We start from the raw sequence: 20,018 nt of genomic DNA, 5'->3' as shown, positions 1-20,018 counted from the left end.
CATGGTCTGTAGCTGTCCCCTGGGTGCACAGGCTCTGGGGTTTCCCTGGTGGTGCAGGCCAAGGTCAGCCCCCTGCCTGTGTTTTGCCTGGGGCCACCCTGCATGAGCTATTATAAAGCAACCTGAGTTGCCTGTTACTTGTGCTGCGTTTGAAAAATTCCTAGTCCAAGCCAAGCTGTGAATCTAGGCTGGCTGCTGTAGTTCCATTGGTGAGGCCATTTAGCAAAGGGTCATGACCTAGGGACTTACTGAGGCTGGCTATTGCTTGTTTGATAGGATTTGGGAAGTTGTGAAGCATGAGCCAAGACCGGCCATTCATATGGAAAAGACACTGTAAGCCACTGTTAACAGCTTGAGTGGACCAGCGTCTCAGGGCATCTTGAGGGCAAGGCAAACAGTGTTAGCCAGGTTGATGGATTCTCAGATATGACCCTTACCGGCCAGCTCTGTGGCTCTCTTGGGGGAGGGTTCAGAAAAGGGACAATGGTTTCTGCCCATCTTTCTGTCTGGGAGGGAGATGTCACCTTGATGTCAGACACTCCCTGTGTGCCACTGGTGCCTTTCAAGCTGCCTCTCTGGTGCTGGAGCTCAGAGGGAGTAAGTCTGAGTAAGTTCGTGTGTGGGTTCTTTAAGAGGAACTGCTTGGGACTCTAGAAGTTTCTTCCACCAACTCAATCCCCGCTGGTTTTTGCAGCCCGAAGTTGTGGAGACTTGCCTTTCTGGCACTGGCACGCTGGGCTGGGGGGCCTTGTATGGGGCTGGGACTCCTCACTCCTGGAATATCCCTCCTGAAGTTTTATCCACCACTTGGGATGTCGGACCGGCCCATTCCATGTCTCTGTCCCTCCACCAGTGTTCATGAATGTGGTTTCTTCAGTTCCGTAGTCGTCAGTCTTCCATTCAACTCGATTTCTGATGATTCTGAGTGATGGTTGTTTTAAGTTGTAATTTTTGATGTGGTTGTGTGAGGAGGCGAGCTGTGTTTACCTATGCCACCATCCTCACACCTACCATTTATATTTCTTAACCCCTTCATCTTTTTCACCCAGCTTCCCTACTCCCCTTCCATCTGCTAACCCTCACTTTGTTCTCTGAATCTATGAGTGTTTCTATTTTGTTCTTAACTTTTCTCATATAAGTGAAATTATATGGGAAATGACTTATTTTATTTCTCTTGTCTGACTTATTTATCATAATACCCTCTAGGTCCATTCATGTTGCTCCAAATGGTGATATCTTGTTCTTTTTTATGGTCAAATAATATTCTATTATACATATATACCACATCTTCTTTATCCACTCATCTGTAGATGGACACTTGGGTTGCTTCCATATCTTGACTATTGTAACTAATGCTGAAGTGAACATAGAGGTGCATATATCTTTTGAAATTAATGTTTTGGATTCCTTTGGCTATATACCCAGAAGTAATATCATTGGGTTACATAAGGTTGTTCTACTTTTTTAATTTTTGAGGAACTTCCATACTGTTTTCCATAGTGGCTGTACCCATTTATAACCCCACCAATGGTTCAGGCGAGTTTCCTTTTCTCCACATCCTTACTAACACTTTTTGTGATTTTAATGATAGCTATTCTGACAGTCATTAGGCGATATCTCATTGTGATTTTTATTTGCATTTCTCTTGATGATTAGTGTTACTGAGCATCTTTTCAGATATCTATGGGCTATCTGTATGTCCTCTTTGGAGAGTGTCTATTCAGGTCCTATGCCCATTTTTTAATTAGATTGTTTGGTGTTTTTGGTGTTGAGTTGTATGAGTTCTTTATAAATGTTGGGTATTAACCCATTATCAAAGGTATCATTAATGAATATCTATCATCCGGCATTCAGTAGGTTCTCTTTTCATTTTGTTAATGGTCTTCTTTGCTGTCAAAATCTTCTTTTGTTTAATGTAGTCCCATTTGTTTATTTTTTGTTTCCCTTGACTGAGGATATATGTCAGAAAAAAATATTGCTAAGGGAGATGTTAGAAAGTTTACTGCCTATGTTTTCTTCTAGGAGTTTTATGGTTTTGGGTCTTACATTTAAGCATTTAATCTATTTTGGGTTTATTCTTATATATGGTGTAAGAAGGTGGTATAAGTTTCTTTTTGCATGTATCTGTCCATTTTCCCAGCACCTCCCTCCCCCCCATTTTATGTTCTTGCATATTTTGTCATATATAAATTGACCATAATGGTGTGGTTTTATTTCTGTGATATTTTGTTGCATGAATCTGTGTGTCTGTTTTCATGCCACTACCATGCTGTTTTGATTACTATAGCCTTGTAGTATAGTTTGATAATAAAACAGTATGCTACCTCCAACTTTGTTCTTCTTTCTCAAGATTGCTGTTACTGTTGGGGGTGTGTTGTGGTTCCACATACATTTTTGGACTATTTGTTCTAGTTTTGTGAAAAATAGCATTGGTATTTTGATAGGGATTGTATTGAATCTATAGATTGCTTTGTGTAGTATGGACGTTTTAATAATGTTAACTCTTTCTATTCATGTGCACAGTATATGCGTCCATTTATTTGTATCTTCTTCAGTTTCTTTAGTGTCTTGCAGTTTTTCAAGTTCAGGAGTTTTACCTTTTTGATTAAATTTATTCCTAGGTATTACATTTTTTATTTTTGATTTTTGATGCAGTTATAAATGGGATTGTTTTCTTTATTTCTTTTTCTGATTTATTGGTGTTTAAAAATGCAACTGATTTCAAATATTAATTTTGTTTCCTGTTACTTTACTGAATTCAGTTGTCATTTTTAGTAGCTTTTTGGTGGAATCTTCAGGGTTCTCTGTATATAATATGTCATCTACAAGTAATGACAGTTTTACTTCCTCCTTTCCAATTTGGATGCTATTAATTAATTAATTTTTGTCCGAATGCTGTGGCTAGGACTTCCAAAACTATGTTCACTAAAAGTGGGCAACACTGTCTTGTTCTTGATCTTAAGGAAAATGCTTTTAGCTTTACTCTTGTTGAGCATGTCAGCTGTGTGTCATATATGGCCTTTATTATGTTGAGATATGTTTCCTCCATTACTACTTTGCTGAGAGTTTTTATTATAAATGAATGTTGGATTTTGTCAAATGCTTTTTCTTGATCTATTGATACGATCATATGATTTTTTTTATCCTTTATTTTGTTTATGTGGTGTATCACATTAATTGGTTTGTGGATCTTAAACCAACATTGGATTCCAGGAACAATCTCACTTGATCATGGTGTGTAATCTTTTTAATGCATTCCTTAATTCTGCTTCCTAATATTTTGTTGAGGATTTTTACATCTTTGTTCATCAGGGATATTGGCTTATAATTTTCTTTGTCTGGTTTTGGAATAAAAAATTGTGGCCTCATAAAAATGAGCTTGGGAGTCTTCCCTTCTCTTGAATTTTTTGGAATTCTTTGAGGATAGGTGTTCATTTTTTAAATGTTTGTCACATAAAATTCACCTATGAAGTCATCTGGTCCAGGACTTTTGTTTGTTAGTTTATTTATTGCTGATTTTGTTTTGTTGATAATAATTGGTCTGTTTAGATTTTTTGATTCAGAGTTGGAATATTGTAAGTTTCTAGGAATTTATCCATTTCATCTAGATTGTTCAATTTGTTGGCATATAATTTTTCATAGTATTTTCTTAAAATCCTTTGTATTTCTGTGGTGACTGTCTCTTCTCCTCTTTCATTTCTGATTTTATTTATTAGGGTCCTCTCTCTTTTTCTTGATGAGTGTGTTTAAAGGTTATCAATCTTGTTTATCTTTTCAAAGAACCAGTTCTTGGTTTCATTGGGGTTTTTTGTTGTTTTTCTTTTTTTGATTCTCACTTGAGGATATGTTTACTGATTTGTGAAAGAGAGCAAGCAACGTCAGTTGGTTGCCTCCCATATGTACCCCAACCAGGAATCAAACCCACAACCTTTTGGTGTATAGAGCAGCACTCCAACAAACTGAGCCATCTAGCCAAGGGTCATTGATTTTTTTTTTTTTTTTTTTGGTATTTTTTTTAAGACTTTTGTTTATTTCTGCTGTGATCTTTATTATTTCCTTTTTTCTCCTGATGTAGGGCCTTGTTTGTTGTGGGTTTTGTTTTGTTTTGTTTTAGTTCCTTTAAATGTAAGGTTAGATTGTTTATTTGAGATTTTCATGTTTCTTGAGATAGGCCTGTATTGCTATGAATTTCCCTCTTAGGACTGCTTTCTCTGTGTCGCATAGGTTTGGGATTGGTGTGTTTTTATTCTCATTTATCTCAATGTATCTTTCCATTTCTTCCTTGATCTCATCATTAACATATTCATTGTTTAGTAACATGTTACTTAGCCTCCATGTGTTTGTGTGTTTTTCAGTATTTTTCTTGTAATTGATTTCTAGTTTGATACCATTGGAGAAGATGGTTAATGTGATTTCAGTCTTCTTAAATTTACTGAGACTTGTTTTGTGGCCTAACATGTACTCTATTGCTGCTTTGAGGTGAAATGCTCTAATTATATCAGTTAAATCCATCTGGTCTAATTGTCATTTAAGGCCACTTTTTCCTTGTTGATTTTCTGTTACTTTTGCTCTTTACCCAGAAGCAGTAGATCTTTGTATTTGTCCTCTGAATGAGAGGATTCGCTGCCATCCCCCAAGTATTAGGGCTTTTGCTTAGTTAGAAGAGAAGGGTCTGGGGGGAAGTGGGTGATATATTGTATCTGTTCCCTAACGATTGTCAGTCACCTTCCTTATGCCCAGACTACCAAGGGAGACTGTCTCTATTCTCCTGTCCTGCCCCTAGTCATTCTTGTTAGCAGAAGAGGCCCATGGAAAAGACATGCAAGTGAGCAGGAACTCTCTTATGTCTGGGGTGGGATTGCTGTTCCTGCAGCTTCGTAAGTGCTAAACAGAAGCAGAAGCACCCTGTGATCACTGCTTAGTGTCCTTGTCTGCTAATTCTCTTTGTGTCTGTCACTTCTGAGTCTGTTTCTACTGACTGACTTTTCTCCTGGTTGCAAGTCAAATTTTTATGCTCCTTTTTTTTTCATTGGACATTGCAGACTGTGAATTTACTATTATTGGGTGTTAGATTCCTTTAAAGAGTGTTGGATTTTTTTTTTTTCCTGGCATGAAGCTAAGTTACTTAGATTACTCTGACCCTTTTGAGGTGTGTTTTAAAGCTCTTTTAGAGTGAGTTTAAAGTAGCTTTTAGTATAGAACTAATTTAGCCCGACTCCTAAAGCATGGCCATTTTGAATTCTCTTCTGAATACCATGCAGATTCAAGGGAGGCCTCTCTTCTGGCTAGAGGGAAGTCAAATGATTCTAGACCCTTTTTGAACAATAGGAATTATCTATTTTACAGTATGCCCTGATAATAGTTCTGTCTTCATATTGTTATTCATCCAAAGTTCAAGGAAACTCTATGCAGGTTTCTGGAGCTTTGTCTCTAGCTCCTTCCTCTCTTGTACTCTGTCCTGCAAATTCTAGCTGCTTTGGCCTCCCTGAACTCCAGTTTCTGTCTTCTCAAGTCAGTGAAGTTGCTGATCTCTGATCTGGGGCTCCTGGCTCTGTCACAGTTTGGGAGTTACCTCTAAGTAGAAAGCCTAGGTTATGATAGGGCTCATCTTGTTTGTCTCTCTTTTCTCATGGATCACAGTTTTTTTGCTGCCTGCTGTCTGAAAATAGTTATTTCCTGTATCGTGTCCAATTTTCTAGTTGTTTACAGTGAGAGGTTAATTACCAACCACCCGGAAGTTCCCAGATTGCCCTATAAGAGCAGGATATTTTTTGGGGGGTGGTAATTCAAGTAAAACTTTATTTTAATTATTCTTGGCTTTTGCCCTGGCTGGTGTGACTCTGGATTGAGCGCCAGCCTGCAAATCGAAAGGCTGCCAGTTCGATTCTTGATCAGGGCACATGCCTGAGTTGTGGGCCAGGTCCCTATTTGGGGACCTGTGGGAGGCAGCCAGTTGATGATCTGTCATGTTGATGTTTCTCTCCCTCTCTTCCCCTTTCTCTAAAATTAAATTAAAAATTTTTTAAATTCTTGTCTTTGAAGTAATACTAATAGAACTCTACTTCATACTGTATAGAAAAATCAATTCCAGATAGATTAGGGACTTAAGTGATAAAAATATAAAGCCTCTTAGTAAAAAGTATTGGTGAATACCTTTTAGATTCTGGGGATAACAAAATTAAGACACAGAAAGCATTGTTCATAAAAATATTGATAAATTGGACTCTTGAAATTGAGATACTCTAAAGTGAGAAGACATTTATACACTAGGAAGAGGTATTCACAATACACACAAATGAAAAAATTATATCGAGAACATAGAAAGAGCTCTACAATCGAACAAAGCACAAAAACTCAATATAGCAGTGGGCAAAACATATGAATAGGGTTTTTACAGAAGTGGCTACTCACATGGACGATAGATACATGAAGGAATAATCAACATCAGTAGTAATTAAGGAAATGTAAATTAGGACCATAGTGAGAAATTTTTTTGCACCCATTTCAGTGGCAAAAATTAATAGGATCTTTCTGATATTACTGAAAGGAGTACAAACTGATGCACCTGCTTTAGATTACAGTCGGCATCATCTCCTTAGACTAAATCTTCTGTAGTTCCACTCCTGGGTACACAGCTAAGAGAATCTCCTACACATGTACCTCAGGAGGCTTGTGTACAAATGTACGTAGCATTGTTCAGACTAAAACACAGAGACAGCCCAAATGCCCAGTAATGGAAGAACAGATTTTTAGGAAGCAAAACAATAAAGTGTTATATACAACAGAATAAACCACAAAGATATATGACATTGTGGATGAGACTAATGAAAAAAGTAAGTCCCAAGTGGTCTCATTCTGCATGTAACCTTTTTATAAAACTAAACTACCTTTTAAAATTAAAATAAAAAATAAAATCTTAAGGGTTACATGTGAATACAGGAAAAACCATAAAAGGACAAGCAAGGGAATGATGAACATGGTTGAGTATGAAAGTAATTTGGGGAGTTAGGGAAGCAAGGCAGACGGGATGGAGAGAGACTATCTGGTTAGAATTGTTACTGTAAAGGTCTTAGCTTTTACTTTACTTTTTGTAAGATTAAAAATAACTAATCAAATATTCAAACAAAGAGTTCATCATAATGAGACTGTTATGAACCAAGGATTGTGATTACTCTAGTTCTGTACACCAGAGGTCCAAATAAAGAAAAAGTTACAGAGCCCATTTATGAGTCACGTTAGGGAAAATTACACATGCACACACAATAAACCTAAGTCATTTGAGAGCATATTGTTGTCTTTATGGTTTTTGCTTTCCAAGAAGGAGCCTACATAAATACCTCAGCATTTGGGAAGAATTTCTTAGTTAAGGATCTCGTGGATTTCACCCAGAAATCAGCTGAGTGCTCTATCACCTTTTGCTCTTATAAGCAGTTTGTGAATGGCAAATAAGGAACGTGTCCTTTTGAAGATGAACTTTCAGCTAAAAACAAATGAATTCGCAGGGTGGCATTGGAAACAATTTGTTGGTCATACCGTACAAAGAAGATTCATCTTTTTGTATATTACGGTCAACAGCATGGACCAGTTCAGTGTCTGTTTGACATTCGGAAGCTGAACTTGGGTGATACTGCCATAACCAAACTGTCATCTTTCTACTTTTTTTTCTAATTACTTTTGGATTGTATAAGGGGATTCTCTTCTGTGTGTTCAGTGGTACAGTTGCTGTGGGTTGGTTACTAGAGGTTTGAGAAAATGAGAACATTTTAATATTCAGAGTCTACATATGGGAGATCACCATTTAAAAGCCTTAAGAAATCTGTAGGTGCATGTTAAGGAACCAACAACCAAAAAAGATATCTGACATCTGGGATTTCACTTTTTTTGTGAAGCTCAGATATTACCAGAATTGCTTTCCCTACAGTGATTTGTGCTCGTTGCAAGAATGTATGTTACCATCTTCTGGCCTTCGTTCTGTAGAACTACGTCATGAGGATAGAGAGAGAAATGGCATGGCATGGATTTTTAACATTTACATATTGGGAAATATTGAAGTTATTTCCAAGATGAATTTTGCAAATTTGACTTGCAGAATATAGAAGCAAAATTTAGATCACTGATCAGAGAAGTTTTACATTTTCCCCACCCATAATTAATCCCATTTCTTTTATTGGGGTTTTAACTAAACAAAGAATATGTTAAGGCAGCTGAAACTTGCTACCCTCAAACAGCTGGCTTTGCAGTCTGAACATTCCAACTTGAAGTTTTATAGGATATGGTCATTTGGAGAAGAGAATGACCAGTGACCCTTAAATTCAATGTACTTTCACAAGCTAGACTAAACTCATCTAATTCCATGTATGAACAAACCAGTCTGAGGATTGAAATTAAGATGGAAATAGTCCAGAACCACTGCCTGCCTGGGTATATCGTTAGTTCCGATTTGATTATGTTCCCCTTCAAGTTCAGAGAATGTATTTTTGATGGACATTCTCATTTGTAATGAGACTATGTATTTCTCATGGGCCATGTATATTCATGATTTTTAGGCAGAGGACCTCAGCGGGAACTAAGTGAATCAGTCTTTTTTTTTTTTTTCCCCCTTTTTTCCAAATGAGCATGTCCAAACCAAGGATATGAATACTAATGGATTTTAGTTAATTTTAAGGACAAGTGAAGAACAAAGCAGTCTCTGTTATGATCTCCTTTTGTATGTTTCTTGTACGGTATGTTAACTGTATTTGCTAAGTACAGTTAATTTAAAAATGGTTTGAGTCTTGTGGAAGCCATTTCTACCTGCACTAAAGCGTTACTGAACTTTCAGGCAGGCATCCTATTTATATTTCTGTTTCCTTTGACTTCACATTTAAATGGGGGGTGGGCTAAGAGGCTCTTTGACGTTACTCTTCTCACCTTATGAAGAAACTGTAAGTTGAATCAATTTTAGGGTTTCTTGTTGAAATTGTCACAAAGGCCTTTCACGTTGTAGAGTTCTTTCTACTCTAAGAACTGTTCTACTGGACTTAAGATCACTCAAGTGATTACCATTGAGGAAACGCAGCCTGTGCATTATCAAAGACCTACTGTACTCTATCTTGGAAAAAGACATTGGAGAGTATCTTTGAACCAGCAATGTCACCAGCTAGTTTTACCTACCTTCCTTCCTTGTGTGAGGCACTCAGGCTGATTTATAACACCAGTAGGGTTGTGGACTTGCTTTTTAAGCACAGGAATGGTGATGTTCCTGAGAAATTTGGAAAGTTTAGTTGGAGAAGTAAGTATACAAGACCAGATTGACTGAATGAGACTTCTCTCGAGATTACCTGCCTTTAGGAGAGAGCAGTGATGACAATACTTGGTGATATGTGTCATCCATTACAATGAGTTACAAATTTGCATGATAATCACAGGAAGAAAACTCATTGATCAGAATCATAGACATCCCTGGAGCATGTTTGATAGAGATTAGAGGCTTTGCTTTTAATTGGGGGAGGAATTATCAGAGGAGAGTTGTGGGAGAGGAGAGTTGAATGAATAAATTATTTTATTTTTGCATTTAATTCATGCTTCCTAAATCACAGAAGCATGGAAAAGGTTCTCCTTGAACTTGAAGCAAAGGCTTTGGCATATATGTTCTCAGTGATTAACTCTTGATTACATGAATAGATGACCTGTTTTTGAATACATTTAAAATTCTGAATGATTTTTGCTAAACCCATCTCTGCATTATTTGATATGTTCTGAAAATACAAAGTAACTTGGATCATTTGATGTTTTTCAATTATACATTCCACCTCTTTTCTTTATAAGGCCACATAGTTGCAGATGCAAATATTCATTTCTTCATCAGACATTTGCTGAGTGCCTACTGTGTGCCAGGTCCTGTTCTAGAAGCTTGGCGTACCTCTGTAAACAATAGATAACAATTTTTACCCATCTCTTCATGAGGATTATAACATTATTATGAGGAGGTTCTTAAGTACACTTATTCTTTAATTTCTTCTTAACCCTGTTTTATTGATGGAAGGGAGAACAGCAAAACTAGGGTGACCTGACTTCAGGAAAAGAGTTTTTACAAAAATCCATCTGATAACAAAAAAAAGCCACTATTGCTTATATCATCTGTAGATATTTTCTTTGGAAGTTTGGGCCACACATAAATATCAATGACATTGCTTTAAAATTAACCCTAGCTTTTTACATCTCTCTCCAAATTTGTGTGCTTGTTCATTCCCTGTATTTACCACATTGGCTTTGAATGACTTACAGCTTTCTGAAAATAAAATCTACCTTTAAAAGCTGATAATTGCCTGTGAAGATATTTTAAATTGTATGTTGGAGGTAATTTTCATAGCAAAAATAAGATTGTGGCCCCTTTTAAGGGAGTAGCCCTCTTTTGTATAATTGCTGCCATGTTTATTAAAAATAAGTCTTAATTTTACAATAACCTTGAACATATTCTCTGTTAGGGGTGTAGTAGAATATACCTCACCAATATCAATCTGAGTCTGACTTTTGATGATTTTGTGATTTAATTTGTAGTAAGTGGGTGTTTTTTGTTCTCTGCCCTTACCAGGTATACAATGTTTACATGGCAGGGAGGCAGCTGTGTTCTAAGCGGTACCGGGAGTTTGCCATCCTACACCAGAACCTGAAGAGAGAGTTTGCCAACTTTACATTTCCCCGACTTCCGGGGAAGTGGCCATTCTCTTTATCAGAACAGCAATTAGATGCCCGGCGGCGAGGGTTGGAAGAATATCTAGAAAAAGGTAAACCGGCCTATGAAAACTCTACTATCTCGAGTAGACATAGGGTCTAGGTATATGTTGCAACTCCTAAACTGCATGGCGAAGTTTCCCGACATACAGTAGTGAAAGTAAGTCACGTTTCTGACCATGGGTGTTGAATGATCTGAGCTTTGAAGCCAAGACTGAAATGTCCAGTACAGTGATTAATAGCCTATTGTATTTACCCACTGAGCACATAACAACAATAGAAAAATTATCATTAGTTTTTGATCTATTAAGGACCTTTACTTATAGGGTTATATTATTTTCCAGCAAACACATACAGACTGACTCATCAACATGCTGAATTGATTTGGGAAATAAGTGATTCACTGGCGTATCCTACTTGAAAATTCCTTACTCCTTTTGCATGTTTCCATCGATAGGTTTATTGAGTTGTAGATAATCTTGCTCTACCAGGTTATAGGTATTTAAACTTACATGTTATCTCAGGACTTCCAAACAGTACATAAGGAATCTGTGGATGAAGATGCTGAAACATTTGCTTATCTAGACAGTTTGGTGAAATGACAGAAATAAGATGGTTCATTTTGTAGCTCAGAGGAGACCTTGCTTTACTACATTATAGAGTTAACATGCTTTGCTATCTGTGCAGTTGATTTTTCTTTAAAATACTAATTTAATAGAATTCTGGTCCTATGTGATATTTAATAATTCTGTGTCCTTATGTAAGAATTAATTGACCTAGTTGAATTTTTTTTAAACTTTGGTAGAGATTTTTATCCCTGAAGAAAAATTATTCCCCCCATAGAAATAGTGAAACTTCCCCATTTGTTTTTAGCCTTTTTCTAACATGGAGTGGACTCTAAAATAGCCCTTGAGAAATAAGAAATGTTATGTATTTTTTAAATAAAATGAAGTAAAATCATCAGTGTAATTTGCCATCCTCATGAGAGTGTCAGGAAATTAACTTTCTTAGATTTAGACAATTAACTACCTACTTGCCTGCTTTCCTTGTTCCTTTCCTCCTTTCTTTTTGTTGTTGTTTTGCAGTTCAGATTAGTGAGGTGAGGAGATCTGCTCAGCTTAATACTCAAATTACCTACCCTTTTACCCTCAAGTGGCTTTAAATGTTTAGGTTCGATGCATCTGGTCAAGATGGCGGCATAGGTAAACATGGCTCGCCTCCTCCCGCAACGACCTCACAATTACAACTAAAATAATAGAACAGCCACCACCCAGAACCATCAGAAATCAAGGTGAATGGAAGTCTGACAGCTACGAAATTAAGGCAACCACATCCATTCAGACTGGTAGGAGGGGCAGAGAGGCAGAATGGGCTGGTTCCACATTCACGTGGATAAAAATTTGGGATGGATATCAGGAGCAAGGAGTCCCAACCCATACCAGGCCCCCTAGTCCAGAGTTCCAGTGCCAGGAAGATAAGTCCCCATAACTTCTGGCTGCAAAAAATAGTGGGGAAGAATTGGTGGAAGAAGGTTCTGGAGTCCCAAGAAGTTCCCCTTAAAGTACCCACACACAGACTTACTCAGACTCACTTCTCTGAGCTCCAGCACCAGGATAGCAGCATGAGAGGCAGCAGCAGCATACAGGGAGGAACTGAAGTGTGTGGCCTCAATGGGAAGCTGGGGGACAGCTTTGGCCCAGACAGAAAGGTGGTCAGAGGCCACTGTCCCGTTTCTGAGTCCTTCCCCCACGGAGCCACAGAGCCGGCAGTTGGGTGCCATATCTGGGACTCCATCAACCTGGCTAACATTGTTTGCCCCACCCTGGAGATTCCCTGAGACTTCGTCCCATCCAACTTATGGGCCCAAACAAACTGTTAAGCATGACTTTTCCATATGAATGGTTGGTCTTGGCTCAAGCTTCACAACTTTCTATCCTCTCAAACAAGCAACATCTGACTCAGTAAGCCCCCAGCTGCTGTACCTCTTGATAAGTGGCCCCAAGCCTGGCACTAGTAGCAGCCAGCCTAGATGCACAGCTTGGCTTCACCTGGAAATCTCCAGCCCAGGACAAGTAGCAGATATCTCAGATTGCTTTATAGCTCATACAGGGTGTCCCTGGAGAGAACATGAACGGAGACTGAGCTTGGCCTGCACCACATGGGAAACTCCAGAGCCTGCTCACCCAGTGGACAGCTACAGATCACATTGGAGCACCACCACCCTATCCCTGTACAGCTGATCCTTCACGGACAGCAAAGGTTGGTGGTCAGTGGTCACAACCAGTCCTCGAAGCTGACTGGCCTGAGTAAATCCCTTCCATTGATCTGCCAAGAGCAATCAAGGCTCAACTACAAGAAGAGGGTGTCCCCAAGCCTGTGAGAAGGGCGCATCTCGAGGACCTACCTTGGGTGATAGGAGAAGGTGTGCTACTGCATCCTCCAGGACACCTACTACATTAGGCCACACTACCAAGACAGGGAGTCATAGCAGCTCCACCTAACACACAGAAGCAAACACAGGGAGGCAGCCACAACGAGGAGACAAAGAAACATGGCCCAAGTGAAAGAACAGATCAGAACTTTAGAAAAAAAACTAAACAAAATGGAGAAGAGCAATCCATCAGATTCCATCAGATACAGAGTTAAAAACAGTGGTTATAAGGATGCTCAAGGAACTTAGGACCTCAACAGCATAAAAAGTTCCAACAGAAACAAAGGATACACTAATTGAAATAAAAGACAATATACAGAGAAACAAGAATAGAATGGATAAAGCTGAGAATCAAATCAATGATTTGGAACATAAGCAAAAACAACCAATCAAAACAACAAGAAGGGAAAAGAATCCATAATAAATGTAGGGTAGTGTAAGCAGCCTCTGGGACAACTTCAAGCATTCCAACATTTGCATGGTAGGGGTACCAGAAGGCAAAGAGAAAGAGCAACAAATTGGAACTCTGAAAAAATAATGAAAGAAAACTTCCCTAACTTGGTGAAGGAAACAGACATGTAAGTCCAGGAAGCACAGAGAGTACCAAACAAGATGGACCCACAGAGGGCCACAGCAAGCCATATCATAATTAAAATGCCAGAGGTTAAAGATAAGAAGAGAACCTTAAAGCAACATGAAAAAAGCAGTTAGTTACCGAGAGGGGAGTTCCCATAAGACTGTCAGCTGATTTCTGAAAAGAAACTTGGCAGGCTAGAAGGGATTGGCCAGAAATATTCGAAGTCATGAAAAGCAAGGACCTACAGCCAAGATTGTTCTACCCAGCAAAGCTACCATTTAGAATCAAAGGGCAGATAAAGGACTTCCCAGAGAAGGAAAAACTAAAGGAGTTCTTCATTACCAAACCATTATAATATGAAATATTAAAGGGACTTATTTAAGAAAAAGATCAAAACTATGAACAATAAAGTGTCAATAAATACATATCTATCAGTAATTGAATTTAAAAAACACTAAACAAACAAGACGAACAGAGACAGAATCATGGATAAAGAGAACATTTTGATGGTTGCTGGACGGGAGGGGTGTGGGAGAATGGATGAAGAGGTGAGGGGATTAAGAAGTATAAATAGGTAGGTACAGAAGAGCCATGGGGATGTAAAGGACAGTATAGGAAATGGAGGAGCCAAAGAACTTACATGTATGGCCCATGGACGTGAAAAATAGGATTGCCTGAGGTAGTGCAGGGTGGAGGGGGGCAATGGGAGAAAAATTGGGACAACTGTAATAGCATAATCAATAAAATATAATTTTAAAAAATACACAAATATAAAGAGTGAAATCTGGAAGGATGCATGCATGCTGAATATTAGTGGTTATTTGGGTATGACGAAATTAATGTTTTTTTCCTTGTTAATGTTTTGCTGTATTTTGCAGATAGTCTACAATAAACTTTTGTTACTTTGGGGTTTTTTTAAGTACTTTATTGTTGTTCAGTTACAGTTTGCATTTTCCACCACCCCTCACCCCCACTCCAGCCAAACCCACCTCCCTCCCTTGCTTCTACCCTCACCCTTGGTTTTGTCCATGTGTCCTTTATAGTAGTTCTTGAAAACCCTTCTCCCCACTGTCCCCTCCCCACTCCTCTAACTTTTATTACTTTGATAAAAAAAATGTTTATGGTCTGGCTGGCCTGTTTCTAGGCCAAGTAGATATTTTTCCTTTTGTATATCAATTTTGTGTTTAGTTTATTTCTAATTGAGCTTACCCATGCTCTGTTGTATAGCTTGTTAATAGTTTGCACAAGATGACAAAGTTAGATTTACTGAACTTTTATTCCTCCGTTTTTGGGTGACTTCCTTTGGCTATATTTAATATTTTCTGTAAGCTATGTTTTTATACATTCTATTATTCCCCCATTCTAGTTTATATGTAAAGGAATGTTTGTCATGTCTTAAAATATCATATGTTAGGGATGACATACTACCTCAGCATTGCCTGGTACTCATTTACACTTAAACCTTGATGTGTACTTGACTTTATAGTCTTGTTTTTAGAGCCTCATGCCAGATTCTATCTTTCTTTTCTACAGTATGCTCAATACGAGTCATCGGTGAGAGTGACATCATGCAAGAATTCCTGTCGGAATCAGATGAGGTAAGCGACTACCCCTGCAGTGGCCTCTTGGCTCATTCTGGGGGAAAATAAATTAAAGATATCATTTATAGCAAATGTCTGTTTTTTCAACTCCCTTTTTTTATATGTCCTGCTTATCCTTCAAGACCTAGTGCTAGGTCCGCCTTCTCTTTGAAGCCTTCCCTGTTATTGAAGTCACTGATATTTCATTCCACCAGGAACTTTGGCAGTCAGTGCCATTTGGTTACCACCTTGCTGCTATCTCATTCTCTGATGTTGATACATATAATCAGAGTATTACTTTATATTTTTAGTTTGAGCCACCTGTAGGTAAGAGCTAAATCATTTTTTAGCTTTATTGAGGTATAATTGACATACAGGAATTGTATCTATTTGAGATGTACAGCTTAATATTTTGATGTATGTGTACATTGTGGTGATCACCACAATCATGCTGATTAACATATTTACCACCTGGGTACCCTTTCCTTTCCTTTCCCTCCCTCCCTCCCTCCCTTCCTTCCTTCCTTCCCTCCCTCCCTCCCTCCCTCCTTCCTTCCTTCCTGTCGGGGAACACGTGGATCTACCCTTTCTTCAGTACACAGTACAGTGTTAACTGTGGTCATCATACTGTGCATGAGATCTCCAGGACAAGAACTAAGTCTTCATCATCTTTGTATTCCCAGTGCCTATCACAGTGTCACGGATGTTGTAGGTGCTTAATAAATTAGCAAGTGTTACCAGATAGAAAAATGAATATCTGATGATACTATATTAGTGTGTTATCCACAGATTATTTTATATGAATATGACTTCTCACATCTAGATTATAACTTTATTGCAGAAATGGGCCTTAACAAAATAATGCTTAGGGTGGTTTTAGGCAAAGAATAGTTTGTTTGTTTTTTTAAATGGTAAATGTCAATGGACCTGTTCTTAAATCACTGTTCCTCTCTAATAAAAATTACAAAGTCAAAAAATCTGTTAGAGGAATGTGTTAATCATCAGAAGCAGTAAAAAAGAAGGATTTCTTTTGAATTAAGGAGGATAAGAATTGTTTACTCTTTGCTAGAAGAATATTGGGCATCAGACTAACTGATTCCTAAGTATCGTCCATTCTCCTTTCAAAGGTGTCGTGATCATTTCAGGAATCAGACAGGAATCTAGGGACTACCCGAGCCAGTCTAACATGCCTAACCATATGAGCTCAGAGAGTATTGGTTGAAACTACTGCTCTCACTTGTCTTTTCTTATTTGTGAGTTCTTGATGCTTGAAAATAGGCCAAAAAGCTCATCTGTGTTTGACCTAGACTGTTTCACACATTTCCTGTTTTAAAATGTGAACATTTTGACTTCAACATATTTCTTTTCTCCCTGTTCAGAAGATTAACTTCTGCTGCACCCTAAAGTCAGTTTGATGACTTGTAAATGTATTGACTTAAAAGGTATCTTTTCTCCCATTTTCGTTAGAATTCACTTTCTTTCTGTCCCATGTTTAGGTTGTTGTTTAGCTAGTGTGTTACTAGGAGAATGAAGAATACTGAGTTATAAATCTTTCTCTGTGTCTTTTCTCCCTAGAACTACAATGGTGTGTCTGACGTAGAGCTCAGAGTAGCTTTACCAGATGGAACAACAGTTACAGTCAGGGTTAAAAAGAACAGTACTACAGACCAAGTGTATCAGGTAAGATAAACTTGAACAAGTAGACTTGACATTGCATGGTTCAAAGCTAAGGAAACTGGGTTAAATGAGTTATACATAAAAAGTGCTTGGAGTATCTGGCACATAAGTTTATTAAACGTTAGCTACTATTGTTGATATTATTATTGTTAATGTGAAATTATTTTGTCCTCCTTTAAAGAAGGTACAATATATATCCTAGGTAGCAGTGGTTCCTTTTTTAAAGTATTTTTTATTGATTATGCTATTACAGTTTTCCCAATTTTTCCCTCTTTATCCCCCCTCCATCCTGCCCCTCCAACATTCTCCCCACCCTTAGTTCGTGTCCAAGGGTTGTACATATAAGTTCTTTGAGTTCTCTGTTTCCTATACCATTTCACATCTCTCCCTGTCTATTTTATGCCTACTAATTATGCTTCTTCTTCCCTGTACCTCCCCCCATTCATCCCTTCCCCCTCCCCACTGAAATCGTTCCATATGATGTCAATTTCTCTGATTCTGTTCCTGTTCTAGTTGTTTGCTTACTTTTTGTTTTTGTTGTTTTTCTTTTCTTTTAGGTTCACTTGTTGATAGTTGTGAGTTTGTTGTCATTTTACTGTTCATATTTTTTATCTTCTTTTTCTTAGATAAATCCCGTTAACATTTCACACAATAAGGGCTTGGTGATGATAAACTCCTTTAACTTGACCTTATCTGGGAAGCACTTTATCTGCCCTTCCATCCTAAATGAAAGCTTTGCTGGATATAGTAATCTTGGATGTAGGTCCTTGCCTTCCTTGACTTCAAGTACTTCTTCCCAGCCCCTTCTTGCCTGCAAGGTTTGTTTTGAGAAATCAACTGATAGCCTTATGGGAACTCCTTTGTAGGTAACTGTCTCCTTTTCTCTTGCTGCTTTTACGATTCTCTCCTTATCTTTAATCTTGGGTAACTTAATGATGATGTGCTTTGGTGTGTTCCTCTTTGAGTCCAACTTCTTTGGGACTCTTCGAGCTTCCTGGACTTCCTGGAAGTCTATTTCCTTCACCAGATTGGAGAAGTTTTCCTTCATTATTTGTTCAAATAAGTTTTCAATTTCTTGCTGTTGTTCTGCTCTTTCTGGAACCCCTATAATTCAGATATTGAAACGTTACAGGTTGTCCTAGAGGTTCATAAGTCTCTCTTCACTTTTTTGAATTCTTGTTTCTTCATTCTGTTCCAGTTGGATGTTTATTTTTCCCTTCTGTTCCAAATCATTGCTTTGAGCCCTGGTTTCCTTCCTGTCACTGTTGGTACTCTGCTTTATTTTTCATTTTGGGTGTCTTTCATTTGTTTTTTCATTTTTCGACCAAGCTCAAATCAGTTCTGTGAGCATTTTGATACCAACCTTTAAATTCTCCATCAGATAGGTTGGCTATCTCCTCATCGCTTAGCTCTGTTTCTGCAGTTTTGCTCTGTTCTTTCATTTAGGCCACATGTCTTTGTCCTGGCGCACCTGTTAACTTGTAAGGGGGCGGAGCCTTAGGTATTCACCAGGGCAGGGCAACCCTCTTTGCTGCGCTGCGGTGCTGCCTGTGCAGGAGGGGCCAGAGAGGGAACAGTGCATCTTGCCTGCTCGTCTCTAGTGCACTTTCCAATGAACTCTCGTGGGAGACTGGCAGTTTCTCCCACCTTGGCAACCGCCGTAGTCCACAGTCAACTCTGAGTCTCAGTTTTGCCTTCAGCCAGCCCTCCCTCGCGGTCTGCCACCTCTCTGTGGTTTTTCTGAGCTGGCCCCACCTGCCTCGCTATGGGTTCTTACGGGTCTGGTTGTTCTGATTGATTTTTTCTTTGATTCCTTGGTTGTCGGAGTTCCATGCAGTTTGATTTTCTGGCACTTCTGGTTGTTTATTGATTTTAGATTGGTTGTTATCCTTTTGGTTGTGTGAGGAAGCAAAGGGTTTCTACCTACGCCTCCATCTTGGCCTGAACTCCTCGGTGATAGTGGTTCTGATTAATCCCCGCACCCCTTTTAATTGTAAAAACCTTTTTAACATACATGAAAACTGAACAGAACCATGAACTTCTATCTGTTCATCATTCATTTAATAGTCATGAAGATTTTTCCACATTTGCGTGATATATTCTTTTTCTCCCTTTATTTAAATATTTTAAAGCAAATTTCATGTTATTGGGCCTGTGTGTATTTCAGTATACATCTCTAAAAAATACAGGTATTCTTCTTACATAACCACAATGCCATTATCAAACCTAAAAAATTAACAGTACTTCCTTGGTATTAACTAATAACAAATTGACACTCAAATTTTCCCAATTATCAAAAAATAAATTTTTATAGTTGGTTGATTAAAATCTGGATCTAAATAAGGTATTTATATCATATTTGGTTTTTATGTTTATTTTAGAAGAGAGCAGTCTCTCTTCTCTCCTCCAACTTTTTTTCCATGTCATTGTTTTATTGCAGAAATTGGGTCTGTGTGCTGTGGGATGTCCCACATTCTAAATTTATCTGTTTGTTTCTTTTACCTACTTGTGTCATTTAGTATGTCTTTCTGTTTCCTTATCATTTAAAAAAATGTTTTTTTTTTATTTTTAATCCCCACCTGAGGATATGTTTACTGATTTTAGAGAGAGAGGAAGGTTGGGGAAGAGAGAGAAAAAAACATACATCAGTTGGTTGCCTCCCGTATGCACCCTGACAGGGGGTCGAACCCTTAACCTCAGTATGTGCCCTGACTGGCATTCAAACCCCAAACCTTGTGGTGTATGGGATGACTTTCCAACCAACTGAGCCACCTGGCCAGGGCTGCCTCCTTATATTTTTTATAAATGGAATTTTTCTCTGGAGATTTGATTCGTTTTGAGTTCAGTTATTTTGATAAGAATACTTCATAATTGGTACTGCATACTTCATATTGCTTCTCACCAGGAGATATACAATATCTGGTTTTCCGTTTAATGATTAACCAGTAGAATAATTTGGGAAGTGTGAACAAAATTGATAGATAGTATTTTAAGCTTAAGAACCAGAGATACAGACCTTGTGCACGTTAACAGCCTGTAT

The 20,018-nt window shown here is 38.2% G+C and overlaps 1 protein-coding gene across 1 annotated transcript in view; it reads left to right on the top strand.

The window, feature by feature from the left end:
• SNX27 (sorting nexin 27) overlaps positions 1-20,018 on the top strand; it is an 83,466-nt gene that overhangs the window by 41,518 nt on the left and 21,930 nt on the right. Inside the window, exons 3-5 of the mRNA XM_024575532.4 lie at positions 10,574-10,766; positions 15,255-15,319; positions 16,877-16,981. Of these exons, the coding sequence (XP_024431300.1) occupies positions 10,574-10,766; positions 15,255-15,319; positions 16,877-16,981 (363 nt within the window). The remainder of the gene's footprint in view (positions 1-10,573; positions 10,767-15,254; positions 15,320-16,876; positions 16,982-20,018) is intronic.

This window comes from Desmodus rotundus, chromosome 12, assembly GCF_022682495.2.
Source record: "Desmodus rotundus isolate HL8 chromosome 12, HLdesRot8A.1, whole genome shotgun sequence".
NCBI classification, from domain to species: Eukaryota; Metazoa; Chordata; class Mammalia; order Chiroptera; family Phyllostomidae; genus Desmodus; species Desmodus rotundus.
The sequence above is the reverse complement of the archived record's forward strand: the minus strand, read 5'-3'. Positions and strand labels throughout refer to the sequence as shown.